At 39.7% G+C, this 16,314-nt stretch overlaps 1 protein-coding gene across 1 annotated transcript in view; it reads right to left on the minus strand.

Annotated features, from left to right (window-relative positions):
- Atg4a (autophagy related 4A cysteine peptidase) overlaps positions 1 to 16,314 on the minus strand; it is a 45,359-nt gene that overhangs the window by 21,700 nt on the left and 7,345 nt on the right. Inside the window, exon 2 of the mRNA XM_048336451.1 lies at positions 365 to 475. Within this exon, the coding sequence (XP_048192408.1) occupies positions 365 to 475 (111 nt within the window). The remainder of the gene's footprint in view (positions 1 to 364; positions 476 to 16,314) is intronic.

A 16,314-nucleotide genomic window follows, 5' to 3' on the forward strand; every position in this document is an offset into this window, starting at 1 on the left:
TGAGGTCCTGTGCTGAAACTCCAGTATTATCTTTTTTTTTTTTACATTTTTTTAAAATTTTATTTTATTTTCTTTGCCAGTCCCGGGCCTTAGTCTCAGGGCCTGAGCACTGTCCCTGGCTTCTTTTTGCTCAAGGCTAGCACTTGGCCACTTGAGCCACAGCACCACTTCTGGCTATTTTCTATATATGTGGGTGCTGGGGAATCGAACCCAGGGCTTCATGTATACGAGGCAAGCACTCTTGCCACTAGGCCATATTCCCAACCCCCTAGTATTATCTTTTAAAAAGAGGAAACGAATAGGACCTTAACCTCTGATGCCTACCTCAGTTGGGTTCTTAAAGACCAATACTGGTACACCTTACCTGTTTTAAGGAGGTGCTGCTTTCCCAGGATCCATACTAGGTCATCTGTATCTGGAAATTCTTCTAGGTAGTCAGTGAATATAGTAATCTGGTTTTCATACTTGGACAAAACTAAAAAGAAAAGAAATATGTGCAAAATTTAATCGAAAGGACTTACTGCTGTGGATGTTCTTACGATATTTTTATTTGTCACTTTATTCATATATAACTTCTACAAAGAAGGTTATGAATGAATATAACTCATAGGAGGTGGGTGAAGTGGAACAGGTGAGGGCAGTGATGGAAGAGGTAAGATGGATCAAGATGTACTGTACTCATAAACTGACTTGTTGAATTGAAACTTGTGTACAATTAAAGGTGATCATTTCTAATGTAGTGTAGCTCTGCTTGTCCAACTAGAAATTCTTGGCCTCCCTTTCCAGAATCTTCCCTCACCTTCCCCTCTACATCCACTTACCACCATCTCCACAACTGCCTCAACAGGAGCCAAGATGGTACTTTGTGATGTGTAAGCTCCTCCCTGGTCAGGGATTGGCTAGCTGGGGAGTGGCTTGCTGACATAACAATGGTTAAGGGAGTGGCCATTCTGGTCTAGGTGGGCATATAGATGAGTGTCCTGAGGCCTGGAGGTCAGACTGCTCCAGGTGAGGGAAGTAGAAAGGATGACCAGAACCATAATTACAAGGAGTAGGGCTGCGGCTGCGGCTGCGGCTGCGGCTGCTGCCCTTGCTCACAAGGGAACCTCACTTGGGCAAGGGAGATCAAACAAACCTGGGAAGAACACAAAGCCTCTGTCAACACCTGGACCCAAAGGAAAGGTGAGGTGATCCACTCAAGGTTCTCCCCTGTTCCCATTGACTCTCTCGCCCCTGCCCCAAGATTCTCCCCTGTCATCTCCTGGCACAAAATGTTCCCAGACCTCACCCCTTCCCATAAAGTCCCTGTTCCCTTCTCTCCATCCAATGCCTAAGAGATCCTGTTGTCCTTCCAGGTCCAGAGAACAGCTGTGGTGAGGCTCAGGTGCGGCAGACAGCAGAGCAAGTGGAACCAAGAGGGAACAACCAGATCTGCTACTCTCCTTACTCCCAAGAAAGGAACAGCTCCAGCGCCAACCTGTGGTCATCTCCCTAATAAGCGGCTGCCTAAACGTGAGCCAGCAAAGAATCAGAAGAACAAGAAAAGTCCATCAACTAGGCAACCACTAACTTGAGAGCCAGGCCAGGGATGATCATCAGGACCATCTCCTAGGGTTCTATGGCCCTGGCTGCTTAGAGGTGGTCTTCTGTGTCCCAGCACATGTTATTCCAATGGGGACACAGGATGATGAAATAAAAGTCCATCCAGATGATCTGATATGTGTTTCTGTGTACTCTGTGATGGTGAGGAGGGAGAAGGAAGGAAAGGGGAAAAGGGAGTGAGTGGGAAGGAAGAAAGGTGAATCCTCTGGGGGTGGCTGTCCAATTGACATCTGCACAGTGAACCAGACAGGGAGGAATAGGACCCACAGGAGTTGAGAGGGAAGACAAATTTCTCCCTTATAACTTTACCCCATAAGAGAAGGAAAGGGTGTGTGTGTGTGTGTGTGTGTGTGTGTGTGTGTGTGTGTGTGTGTGTAGGGAGTGAAATCTAGGTGAGCAGAGCTGTTAAGAGTGTGATGGTGGGGGCTAGGGATATGGCCTAGTGGCAAGAGTGCCTGCCTCATATACATGAGGCCCTGGGTTCGATTCCCCAGCACCACATATACAGAAAATGGCCAGAAGTGGCGCTGTGGCTCAAGTGGCAGAGTGCTAGCCTTGAGCAAGAAGAAGCCAGGGACAGTGCTCAGGCCCAGAGTCCAAGGCCCAGGACTGGCCAAAAAAAAAAGAGTGTGATGGTGGTGTCTAAATCTGATTAAAATACTGTAAATGGGTGTGAATAAAATGGGCAAACAGATTTAGAGTTAACATACACAAAGGTGAAACAAGTCCTGTCTGGGATATGAGTACTATTAGGAAGGGGGAAGACAAAGGATAAAAGAAGGTGACTATGATCCGAATACTGTATGTACATGTGTTAAAATGGAACAATGAAACCTGGTGAGATTGGTTTGGGACGGAGAGAGGAAGGTCAAGGGAGAGTGACAGATGGGCGACCCTGATCAAAACGCATCATCTTTATATGTGTTGTGGTGATATCCCTCCATGAAACAATGCACAAGGAAAGTGCTCCCAAGGATACCTGCCTCACAGTAGCACTATTTATTGCATCCGATGCAATGAAGTAAGGAACTAAAGGCCCCCAAAAGGACCCAGAGTGTTGGCAAAGTGGGGAGTCAAGGTCAAGGAGAAGGAGACTAGATGAATAAAAGGAAAAGTGGACAAATAGGATCTTAATATTCAACCATGTAATACTGAAGGTGTGGATGAGGTTGGAAAAGATGATGGAGAATGATGGAATGGGTGACATTGATAAAGATGCATTGTATTCACAACTGACAAGGTAAATTGAAACCCCTTCGTACCACTAAAAGATAATTTGCAAAGAAAATTAAAACAATATAACGTTCTGGAGGTGTGGCAAGCATAAGGCTCTGATTTCAAACTCTATTACAAAAAATGAAATATATATAACTCATTCTTAGGATTCACAAATAACTATTGTGATATTGTGACACAATAAAGCTACATACTTGGTCTCTGTCCCTGTTTTCTGCACAGAGCTCCTAAAACCCTTGTTACTGTATTTCCTGACCACTGGAGATGCCAAGTATATTTTTGTAGTGATATTTGCTCTTTGGCCCTTGTTCCAGACACAGGGTTCCTAATACCTTGGAACTTCCTGGGTAATAAGAAGATATTTTGTTCTATAACGATGACTCTGTGTGGGCTCTTGGATGAGATCAAGCAGAGTAGAAACTTGGAAGCTTCAGCTCCACTCTACTCCAACCCATAGGAAAGAGTGAGAGGATGGATACCCAGACAAACATAGATCATGCTACATGATGAAGTCTCCACTAAAAAAAAAAAATCTCTGAACTCTGGCAGAATAATGTTGCTTCCCAAGCATGTGAAAGTACCTGGAGGGTACTGTGCCTGAAGACACAAAGAACCCATTCCTCCCCACATGTCCCACCCCCCACATCTCTGCCACTTTGTGGTTTGTCTGTATTTGTAATGCAATTTATAGTAAGTAGGTAAACATTAAGAGTTTCCTTATATTTGGTGAACCTGCTTTACAAATTATTGAACCCCAAAAGAGGGACAAAGGAACCAGTTGGTCAGAAGCACAGGCATTCACAAGATGGAGCAGTCTGGTAAGGCTGAGCCCTTAAACTCTGGGCTCTAATTCCAATTCCAATGGTGTCAAAGTTAAATCAAATCCCAGGATACACTTAAAGTGTCTGGTAGAGAATTGTTTGGTATACAGGGGAAACCCTCCACATAACTGGTTTTCCAGATGTTGAGTGGTAAATATGAGAGTAGCAAAAACACTGGGGTTTATCTTATGTTTATCTTATGGTTCTCTCTCAAGATTAAGAACCCCCCAAAAAAAGAATAAAGAAAAGTGAACCTCATTGGTTCATAGGCCACACTTCTACAACTTCCCTTGCAATAGGAGAAGAGTTAAAATTTTTCCTTGTGCATTCCTTATGAAGAACAGTTCTGCTCAAAGACTCAAGATTGGCTCATGAAGTGTGACTGCTTCCAAATTTCTTTGGAAGTAATTTTAAAAGGAAATAATACTGTAGGTGGTAAATAAGTTACTAAACCAGCCCACTAAAAAAATCCTACTTTAATCTGTAACCGGAAAATTTAAATTGATTTCCCAGTTCATGGTGCTATTTGTATGAAAAAAAATCCCAAGCCAACAGGTGCCTTCTGTCCATTTTTAGAGCCTTTCTAGCTCTTATGGAAAGGGGAGCTCACAGAGAGCAGAGGCTCTTAGTGAAGCTACAGTGGCTGCAAAGACACTCTGGAAGTAGTCCCTATACATCCTATAGGTGTAGTTTCTAATGCAGATGGTATTCTGCATTGTCTAACTCCATAGAAAGGACAAAGTGGTTTCTTTTGGTTTTCTAAGGCAGGAGCATGAAACAGAAACAAATGCTCCTAAATATAAATAAGTCTGTTTGATCATGAAACTAGGTTCATCTGCTCAAAATACCTTGCTGGAAGTTGCAGTTAGGATCTGCAAAACATTTTTAGAAACACAGTAATCAGGGGCATAGCCTTGCTTGAATCATATTGCAAGCTTTTAGGAATTGAAGTAGCAGGTCTCGTTAGTATGTTTTAATTATTAAGATTACAGTCTGTAGTATTTCAACCCTTAAAATAGTTAGAAATGAAAGAGCGATCTCATTCCCCAGTGAGAATTCATCACTGTCAAATCTGCCAGAAAACTTGTGCCCTCTTAGCCTCTGTGCTGCTGGCCTCAGCTCTTGGCCCTTATTCAGGAAATACCAGGCTAAAAATGATCATCCAGGTCAGACCATCTCCAGAAAGTGGGAGACAGAAATGAGTAAAGCACGCTTAATACTGTCACATCACACCGTCTGCCCTGCACAGGTAGGAGAAGTCAGGTGGGAATGAATATTCAGTGTAACTTAGAAAGAAAATGAACATAAAAAGATGTAACTTGAGAATAAGAGTGGCGAAAAGGGCAGCTTATGTGGCATCTGGTAGGGGTGAGGAAGAGTGGCACTGGATCAGCATGTATGCATATAAGCCTGGGGTCTGTTTTTGATACTGGCTGCAAAAATCATTTATCTCCAACCCTGTCTCAGTGAGTCATTGCCCAGCTATCTGGTCAAATGAGTACAGCCCTTTAAAGCCTGTGACAACTGTTCTGCTTCATTTGGGATGACTCTGAGTAAAATGGTAGCCAAAGAATTTGACTCTGGCTCTTCACCCCCATTTAGGCCTAGCTAGACCAGCATGAAGGTCATTATGGTATCTATTCTTCTTGGTTTTCCTTTTACAAGAGAAAATGTTAGGAGTTCAGTGTATCCAGCCACAGTCAGCCTTTAGTCAAAGTGACATGAATGGAACAAATGAAAGCCAGAACAAGATGAGATTAACAGAAGCAAAGAGCAGCAGCATGAGGAGATTATATATAAGAGGCCTCCAGAAGAAAGAATACATTCTACATAAGAACTCATACAGATAACAAAGCTATCTCAGAAGTGGTTAAAAATTTAATTTCCATGGGGGAACTACTGTGGTGAGAATTGGATTGAAGTGCATTATATATAATAGAAAGTGATAGGCAGGCGCTTGTGGCTGAGATCTGAGATCTGAGGATCATGATTTGAAGCGACCACAGGCAGGAAAGTCAATGAGACTCATTATCTCCAACTAATCACCAAAAACCTGGAAGTGGTGCTGTGGCTCAAGTGGTAGAATGCTAGCTTTGAGCAAAAAAGCTTAGAGATAGTGCCCAGGCCCTGATTTCAAGCCCCAGGACCAATATAGACACAGTCACACACACATTCACACACACATCATGAGGAAGCCCATATTAAATTTTATAGAAGGGACTTCAGGGGAAGGGAGGAGTGCCTCATGCCTGCAATCCTAGCTACTTAAGAGACTTGAGACAGAGTATTGCAGTTCCAGGGCAACCTGAGAAAAATGTTCTTATATCTCATCTCACAGAACAACATGGGTATGATAGTGTATCATTTCAACTTGGTGGGAAGCTTAAATAGGACTACTACTGTCCAAACTGATCAAGGCAAAGGGTGAGACCCTATTTCAAAAATAACTAGAGCAAAAACAGCTGGTGGTGTGGCTCAAGAAGTAGAGCACCTGTCTAACAAGTGGAAAACCCTGAGTTCTAATCAAAGTACTGGCCCCTCCCAAAAAAAAGAAAAACAGAGTGGTGAACGTGATTAAATTACATTGTATGCATTTATGGAAACATCACAATAAACCCCTTATTGTACAATATACAATTCCAACACAATTACTTCCCATTTCCAATACAATTACTTCTAGTAGTAAACCCCTTTATAATTGTTTTCACGAATTACTTTTATCTTGCTTTTTAAACTGAACAAGACAAGTATTAACCTGGCTATGAGTTTCTGCTCCTTTTAGAGACACGGTCTATAAAGGCAGAATTATGAACATTCAGCTTGGTAGAACAAAAATTCAGTTCTACAAGGACTGAGGGGCAATAGACTTCACCCCATTTTATTTTATTTTTAATAATAATTATTGACTTGAAGTCTCTGCTGGATTATGTTAGTGGCAAGCCAATAACTGGACCAAGTTTTCTTTTATTTCATGAACCAAAAAGTTCCTATCTTGACCAAGGGGCTCTATGTACATGTTGGGGCATGCCATTGACACTCAATCAGGAAGAAGATAACTCTGCCACCTACTTTCTGCTTGTGTAGAGCTGAAGATTAGCCAGAAGGAGAGCTTAAGCTATATTTAGGTCTTTCCTGAGCATGTGCACAGTTCTGGAAATGTCCACCTTTCCCTGTGCATGCATGTACTCCTTTACCTTCCCAGGAATCCATCCAAGCTTTTCAGAATCCCACAGAATCTTATTTCCCAGATTTTCTTTTGAGGATTTCTGGTGAGCTGGAAATGTTTTCCACTTCTTCAGGCATCTGAGAAGTTAATCAATTGCTTCTAATGGTTTTCCAGGGGGGTGGAGGGTAGGAGGGAGGGAGGGAGGGAGAACCCTGGGTAGAAGCATTCTTCATCCCCTAGTCAGGTCAAATAAACTGTCATGTAGGTGGAGTGTTCCAGAGAACTATCAGACAGATTGAATAATAGCAGTTCTCTAGAAACGCAGCTTTTAAAGGCACTCCCACTCCGTTTTATCTTCTGTGGCTGCCAGGATGCTGGTTGTGTGATGGCTGCTGGTTTTCATGGCTATGGCAGAGCAATGAAGCATGGGACAGAGCAAGTGAAAAACACCATAAAGCTCATTCTCCTTACAGTTGGCTCTCTTGAGCATATATTCTCTGAATTACTGCAACCTTTTACTTTATTTTTCCCCCAAAACATTGATTCTGACAAATACTCCAAGTTTCTGTGTTGCTATTATGGAGAGAATTTTCAGAAGTCCTTCCTCTGCCATTTTTTCGGATGTCTTACTTTTTCTGGTGACTGACTACATTCTAAGGGTTATTTTAGAAAACTACAGGTAAATGAAAGAATCACCTTGAAAAGTATTTTTTGTTATAGCTTAACAAAGACACTTTGTCCATCAAGGCTCTTAAATTATATGAAGCTAGAAAAACAAAAACACCACCAATGCCCTAAAGTAGAGCCAAAGACCACAGAATCTCATGGCCAGGAAGACCTAGACATATAGGGTAAATTCCTTTTGGATCACTCATTCTAACAGCATGTCACGTTGCTGCTAATTCCCAGCCTTCTCAGCAACACATACATATTTACCATCCCATCTCATCACATCCACAGAAGCGTGGGATAATGTCTAAATACTCATCCACATTTCATTCCACAGGTTTTACAGGGGACTCACTGTGTGCTAGGCAAGAAGGATAAAACAACAGTAGGATATAGCCTCCATCCTCCAAAGGCTTTGAATCTAGCAAGGAAGATGTAAAAACAACTAAAACCAGGGAGTGAAGTAAATGAAAGTGAAATGGTGTGAAAGACAGGGAAAGGAAAGGAAACAAATAATTCTGCCTGGGGAGTGAATAGGCCTTCTCCAACCGAGAAAGGCACCATCAGAGCTGAGCCTTAATGGCAATAACATAAAGTGGTAAGGAAGAAGGCAGGAAATGTTTGAGGTAAAGGACTGGACTAGCAAGACAGATGAGGGGAGCAAGGGAGAGAAAGGGAGAGAGAGAGAGAGAAAAAGAAAGAGAGAGAGATTACAGTTTTCATGTGCAAGTAAATAAGCTTGGTCTAGCCAGAACACATTGGATGAGTGAATATGATTAGTAAAAGGAGAAAAGGCTTTAAAAAGTGAGGAGGAAGTCCACCTTTGAAGAGAGACATGGTAGATTGTAGGATGAGTAGTAGGGCCTAAGAAAAGGGGCAGTAAATCCAGAAGACTAAATCTCTGGCACAGTCTAAAACAGTCCTTCACCCTTCTTCCTGGTTCTCTCTTAGCCCCCTGCTTTTCCCCAACTGGCCACTGTTGTTCCAAATTGTTGCCTCTTTTTGATTTTGCCAAGATTACCACTGTTATAGCCAGATACATGTTTTTTACACTAAAAAAAGAGATTAGCCTTGAAAAGAGAATTATATGCCTTTGTGATAAAACAATAAATCTCAAAACAAAATAACCCAGTGCTGCTTAAAGATGTCACCATCTTTGTTGACAAGGCATACAGGAATGGTAGCACAATGGACCCATAGATGAAGAAAAATATTTGGCTACCTATATCCTTTAAGACCGGAGGCACCTCTTTCACAACAGAGATAAGAAACATCATGATTCTTCATCAGCGAGTTTTCTTGTTCTTAAGAATTCATGTGTTAGTCACATGTCACTGAGTCATTGAAGGAAAGCATGGCTATATAACCCTTGGAGGACAATTTTGCATTTGTGTCACTGTCAAGTCATGGAATAGGTCAAAAGTAAACCTCCACAGTATTGTGTCTAAAAAGCAGCAACATTCAAATACTGTGAGCACATGGTACATGTAGGAATCCAGAAGCTGTGACAATACTTGGTCCAAATGAAGAGTGTGTCCGTTGATTTTTCTCAAATTTTCTGTGATTTTCTCAATCCATAACTGTGAAGAACAGGAAGAGAAGGAAACACCTCCCGCCCCTGTTGAAAACAGCTCTATGCCAGGAACTCCAATATATAGGTTCTAGTCCTACCCTGCCACTTAACTTGCTCTATGACCTTGGTGCCTACTGTACTTATTTGGACCTCAAACTCTCCATCTAAAAATATATATGGTGAATGTTTCAAACAGTAGAGTACAATTCATTAGTGAGTTATGAAATCCACACCTTAAAAATGAAATTGACTAGAACAGAAAATATTAGAGTAATTAATTGCACACAGTAATGATAAGTATTATTGTTGCAAGACACTTGTGTACTTATAAACCAGATTGAGATGTAAAATGTTTTATGGTTGTTGTTTTTACATCTCCTACCAAACACACATGCTTTATTTTCTTTTTTTCATTATGGGGTTTTAACTCAGGGCCTTGTGCTTGCTATTCAGGCAAGAACTCTATCACTTGAGCCATGTCCATATAAAACATATTTTCATTGTGTTGTGATAACAAAAAAGTCAGAAAGCCTTTCTAGACCTATATTGCCCAACACAGTACTCACTAGCAACATATAACTTTTAAAATCAACTAAAATAAAAACAATAGAAAAGTCAGAGGGGATTAGAGCGAGCTTAGTGGCAAAGTGTTCACCTAGCATGTTCAAAGTCCTGGGCTCCATCTCAAGCATACACAAAAATATCAGTTCTTCATAGCCATAGCCATATTTTAATAGCCATATATGGGTGATATCTACCACACCAGACAACACAGATATAGAACAATTCCCTCATTTCAGAAAGTTCTACTACTCAAGGATAGAGCCCAGACCTTGAATTCAAGCCCCAGGACTGGCAAAAACAAAACAAAAACAAAAGAAAACAAAAAAAAAAACCAGAAAATTCTACTAAACAATTCCTACTGTAAGGCCTTTTTTATGGTTCTGTGGGAAATCTAGTTAGGATGAGTTGTTATGAGGAGTATTCCAGGACCTGAAAAGAGAAGATAGGTTTTTCTGTCTCTCTCCTAAGAGAGTTTATATGTGAATTTCTAAGAAAATCAATCAACATTCACTGAGTTCTGAACTTGGTTCTAAGAGAAATACAGAGGAAACATCCTCATAAACATTAACTAAAATATTAAGCGAACCAGGTAAGCATCAGTCATAATCTAGTTATATATGAAGTTTATATAGACTTAATATGAAAAAGCAATGTACAAGCAAAATGTTGACAATAACAGAGTGCTGTCAAATTTCAGAAATGAAAGATATCAATGTGCCCTGGAGTTATCAGGTAAGATTTCAAGAAAGAGGTTATATTTGAACTGGTGTTTAAAATTATTGCTTGAATTTTGATGAGCAAAGATAAGAGAATACTCCAGATGAAGGTAACAATAGTAAGGGTGTATGCATTGGAGAGAGTGGGGAATATTGAAAAGAGACTAAAGAGGTGACATGGACCCAGATTATGGAAGATATTATGCCATTCAGTGGAATCCAACTCCTAGTGAAGCCACAGATAATTTTCAGAGCATTTTTATGTGATCCTGGAGGCAGCCCCTTAAGACAGGCAGGGCCAGAATCATTATTTCCATTTGAGACTTCAGGGATTTAAGTCTCAGGAGAGGTGATATAGCTAATGAGTAGTGTAACAAGAATTCAAACCAAGCAAAATTTATTCTCCATCCAGCATTCTTCCCACTATATATTGGTGAGATGGTAAAAGCTGGATTGAAAGCCCTGAAGACCAGAAGATCAATAAAAAAGTTTTTTCAATAATTCAGGCCTAAAGCATTACAGTCCTCAACTAAAGTGACAAGAAACCAGATGCTGTGGTTATATAACATACCATAAAACAAACTGACAATGCAAAACCCACTGTTTACAGGCGGAGTAAAAGGAAACAGTCTGAGTTTAGAAGAACATAGTTATATTTAACTGGAAGTGATCTAAAACTACCTCAAAGAAATAAATATTAACACTATAATTCATACACTATGTCCAGATTTTTCCAGATGGCTAACATCAATGTTTTGGACACAGTTCCTAAGCAAACAACACTTTATATGTCTATGCATTTTTATAAAGCATTTCTATCTTGGTAGTGTTTCTTTCCCCTGTCAATTTCAATGTTCATTTCTCAGAACAAATTGGTCATATGATCTGTTACCTCATTTAGATTTCCAGTGAGAAAAGACTGGTGCAAAAAGGTCAAGGACTAAAGGCCTTGGGGCTTTTCTACACTATTCCATAAAACTATGAGTTTGGGAGTTAATTTATCAATACTGAATTACTAAAAAAGTGGATAAGTAGATCACTGTCAGTTTGGTTTTAAGAGGTCTCCATGTATGTCTTACTAAACTGCTAGAAAGCTTCCATCTTCTTCCAAGACTATTCCACTTGACAAAAAATAAAATACAAATGCACTGACCTTGGCATTTAAGGGCTGCTCCAATAAGGCCACTTCCGCCATTTCCAGTTGCTCCCTACAACTCATTATTCCTTCAAATCATCCGTTCTTTTTCACTGTGCATGTTGCTCATACGGTTTGAACTCGGAGCCTAGGTGCTGTCCCTTAGCTTTTCCTCTTAAAGCTAGTACTCTACCACTTGAGCCACAGCTCCACTTCTAGCTTTTTGGTAGTTAATTGGAAATAAGAGTCTCATGGATTTTCCTGCTCCACTGGTAGGCATCTACTGTTTCAGCTAAAATAACCCACATATACATCAGAGATTCTTATCTCTGTTTATTTCTGTTCTACTTACCCTTAGTTCCTATTTCAAATACAACATTCTCCATGAATCCTTTTTCCTAGTTTTTTCACCAAGAAGTTGGAAAAAGATCCTTCTTCTGGATTCATAATCCTTTATATTTCCTTTATGTCACTAAACTCTTTGTACTTTAACTTATTCCTATTTGCTGTTATGTCTTCTCAGCTACTGAAATGAACTGCTAAGTCTCAGTGTACACAGCAACCATCTCTGTATCCCAGTGCTCTTGGACATAGTATCTTGCAATTACTCCTCTCCTCTCTCAAAGTCCATCAACTGTTTACTGAATGGATTGGTGCATTGAAAATGTCTAAAAACTGGGTTGGGAATATGGCGTAGTGGCAACAGTGCTTGCCTCGTATACATGAAGGCCTGGGTTTGATTCCCCAGCACCACATATATAGAAAATGGCCAGAAGTGACGCTGTGGCTCAAGTGGCAGAGTGCTAGCCTTGAGCAAAAAGAAGCCAGGGACAGTGCTCAGGCCATGAGTTCAAGGCCCAGGACTGGCCAAAAAAAAAAAAAAGCATATGAAAATGTCTAAAAACTGGTTGATATGTCCATGTAAATATCAAGGTTATAATCCTTTACTGTATGCATATTATGTGTCTGGACCTGTGCTAAGGCCCAGGGACCTTACCAATTCCATCTTTGATGGGAAGAGACAGAGGAGAGTTCATTTTGATATAAAACGAGTGTGAACACAGAGGGCTAAGAGCACTTACAAGAGGATCTAAGCCAAAGTGGTGACCTAAAGAGGCCTTGAAAAGAAAATAACAGTAACAGAATAGAGAGTTAAGCAAATAGGGTGGCAAAGGATGATCTAGTCCAAGGAAGCTTGTGCTAAAATATTAAGGGCATAGAGTCTATGCAAGAGTTATGCTTAGAAGGGATTGGCAAAGGTTGAGCCTAGAGAAGCAATTGGTGCCAGAAGACACCAGAGCTGGCAGCTGTAGTAGAGATTCTGAATGCTGGCTCATGGAAACCCCAGTGATTTTCTAATGCTTCCAAAACTAAGCCTTAGTATTCTGCAATTTACAGAACTGAAGTTGCACCTTAAGTCATTGCCTACAGAAGAACTATTCTGGGTATTTATTATTGCTATTCATTATCAAATATAATTCTATTTTTAAAAAGCAAAAATTGAATCTTCCTCAAGGGGGTAAAGCAGGCTTCTGTCTGGTAGCATGGTGTGTGTTCCACCACTTTAAGACTTAGTCCTTTCCAGAAATTCTACGCTTCATTTGGAGCACTATTCCAGTTTTCTTCTCAGTTTATGACCACCTCACCCTCTTCCCAGACCACAGGAATTTTCCCTATACCCTTTCAACATCACACTTCATTAGTAAATGTTGCCAAAAGACATATAATGTTTGAAAACACTTTGCCTCAAAAGTAATATAAAACTATCTTGCCAGTTATGCTTTTAGATTACAGAAAATTACATGTGTAGAGTTACTTTCAAAACACTAGCTGAATTCCAAATTAATCCTAAGGCAAATTTTTGTAAAGTGAACTTGAGTTTCCTGTCATTTCATGACCATTTGAACCATGCTGCCCAAGAAAAGACAATGTGAGCACATCTAAAAAAAAAAAAAAAAAGAAAGATAGCATATGCAATTAAATGGCCTCTCATTCCTGATGTGTACTCTGTGTACCAGACACACAAAAAATTAATGTCTACCCGCAAGCATGAAAAGACTCAGCCCAGTGACCAAAGCAAAAGATGTTCTATAAGCATCAAAGACCCAGCTCAGCGATCAAAGCACATTTTCTTAATATCTCTCAAGCATGGAATCTCAACTTACTAATCAAAACACAAACTAATTGTCATCCAACTGTGACTTTACAATGTTTTTCCTTACAGGATGTTCAGACATCAGTTCTTTCATTTAGACTTTTCTAGTTCAAAAAGTTTTTATTGCACATGCTCCAGTGATTCCACTCCTAGGCTAATATTCAAGAAAATGAGCACCCACCAAAAGTATGGTTAAAATTTCCACAGTAGCTACATTCACAGAGACAACATAAAATTCATCAACAGGAGAGTGGATTTTCAATCATGGCACACAATATGTAGGGATGTTATACAGCAATAAAAAAGAATAGAATATCATTGATAATGTGTTAAATAAAAGAAGCCATACACAAAAGAATACACACCATATGATTTTTGTCAATATAAGCTTTGAAATTAGGCACACATGATTTATGATCATAGTGCTCATAATAGCTGTTACTCTTGGGAAAGGGGTTGAATGGGAGGAGACAAGGGACATTCTGAGTGGCTAGAAATGTTTATATCTTCAGCTGGATAGAGTTAATATATTTATTAATCTTCCTTGAAGCTAGATGCTAGTGGCTCATGGCTGTAATCCTAGGTACTTAGTAGGCTGAGATCTGAAGAACACAGTTCCAAATCAACCCTGACAGGAAAGTCTATGTAACTCTAATCTTCAATTTCCAAGCAGTAAAAACCCAAAGTGGAAAAGCACTAGCCTTGAGCAAAAAAGTTCAGGGATCATACCCAAGCCCTGAGTTCAAGCCCAAGGACTGGTATTATAAACATATACATTGAATTGAACATTTAAGGTTTATACTATCTTTATATTTTATAAAAGATAAAAGAAAAAGGTTATTCTCTATACCAGATTCATTTCTGATACAAACTGGCAATAGAGTTTAAAACCTACCCTAACAAAAAGTTTTTTCATTATCAGAAATAGAAATGTAATAAATTTATTCTACACTTCTATATACACACACAAACACACACATACACCAAATTTAAATTCAAACCAAGCATCTAGGGACTTTACATATTATCAACAAGGCTAATTTATTAGATTTTTCAATTTATATCATTCCAAAATATTTATCAACTCACTTTGAGTATGGATTCACAAATTTATTCACTGCTCTTTCCTATTACAGAATTAGTAGTCTTTATCAGTGAAATGTACTGGATTTTTTTTACAAAGCAAAAGCTTCTTGTTTCCATTTCCTGGAAATTATTTTTTAAGGCCAGAATGGGGGCAGGGCTAAGGTGCCTTTGGTTCCTATTTAAACAAACCAATATCCAATTAAGTGTAAACAGGAAAATGAAACAAGTTTAACCTAAACTGTGGACTAATAGTTAACTAATGAACTTACCAATCAGAAACAACCAAGTAATTTCTAAGGATTCTCTATTTTAATAAATCACACACTTTTTTTGTCTTATTTCTGCAATTACTTTTCCCTTCTATTAAAGCCAGACTACTTAACGTTCAGGAATACCAAATTCATGAATTACTATCTGATTAAATATTCTTTCAATGTTTAATGTGCCCATGTTTACAAATTCTCCCCTTAAGTATTAGTGAAAAAATATATGGTCCAATGGAGCCAGGCACCACTGGGTCATGCCTGTTCAAATCTACCTCAGGCAGGAAAGTCCATGAGACTCTTTTCTCCAATTAACCAGCCAAAAATATGAAAGTGGAGCTGTAGCTCAAGTGGTAGAGCCAGCCTTAAGCAAAACAGATAATGGGCAGTGCCCAGGCTCTGGGTTCAACCACCAGTACGAGCACCCCCACCCCCACAAAAGATGCTAGCCTATGAATTAAGAGAATTAGGTTTTTATTTCTGCCCTGATTTTTTTTGGCCAGTCCTGGAGCTTGAACTCAAGGCCTGAGCACTGTCCCTGGCCTCTTTTTGCTCAAGGCTAGCACTCTACCACTTAAGCCACAGCACCACTTCTGGCTTTTCCTATATATGAGGCGGAATGGAACCCGGGGCTTCAGGTACACGAGGCAAGCACTCTTGCCACTAGGACATATTCCCAGCCCTTCTGCCCTGATTTTTATGGTCAAGGTACTCTGGTCAGTTTTGAAAGCTAAGGTGAAGAAACTCATCCATAAATTAAAGATAATACTTTCCCCCATGGGCTTGTTGAGTGAATAGAAAATTGATATATGAGTGTTTACTTAGTAGTAAACACTAAAGAAATGCTAATGAGCCCCAAACTAAGTGTTTAATAAGCTCAAACCTGGGTGTGGTCAATTGAAAATGTACTTCCACTTCAAAGCTTCTACTCTTGGCTTGTAATATCTTACACTGCACCAGAGTCAGGACTACAAAGCATACTCAAATTCTACCACTTCTGAGAAGTTGAAACAATTCCATTATAATATGTACTGAAAATAAATGTGTAAAAGGAAGCACAATTGATAATTTCCTTCCTTGTCTTTCCCAGTTTAGTGTTTTCAGTGTATTTTTAGCCATGTAGTATGCATGATATTCATTTTAGACAAGGAAAACTTGGAACTGCTTCTGCAACACCCACACAGCATTCAGTGCTATAATGCCCAAGTAATCTCCAGTGCTTTAAAAACAACTGCCTCAAATGGTCATTCCCATTTCTACTCTCTACCATTCACCATAACCCAAATAATGGAGTTTAAAAATACTTCTCACTCTATACTCTTTGTCAG

The sequence above is a fragment of the Perognathus longimembris genome, chromosome 28 (assembly GCF_023159225.1).
Source record: "Perognathus longimembris pacificus isolate PPM17 chromosome 28, ASM2315922v1, whole genome shotgun sequence".
NCBI lineage: Eukaryota > Metazoa > Chordata > Mammalia > Rodentia > Heteromyidae > Perognathus > Perognathus longimembris.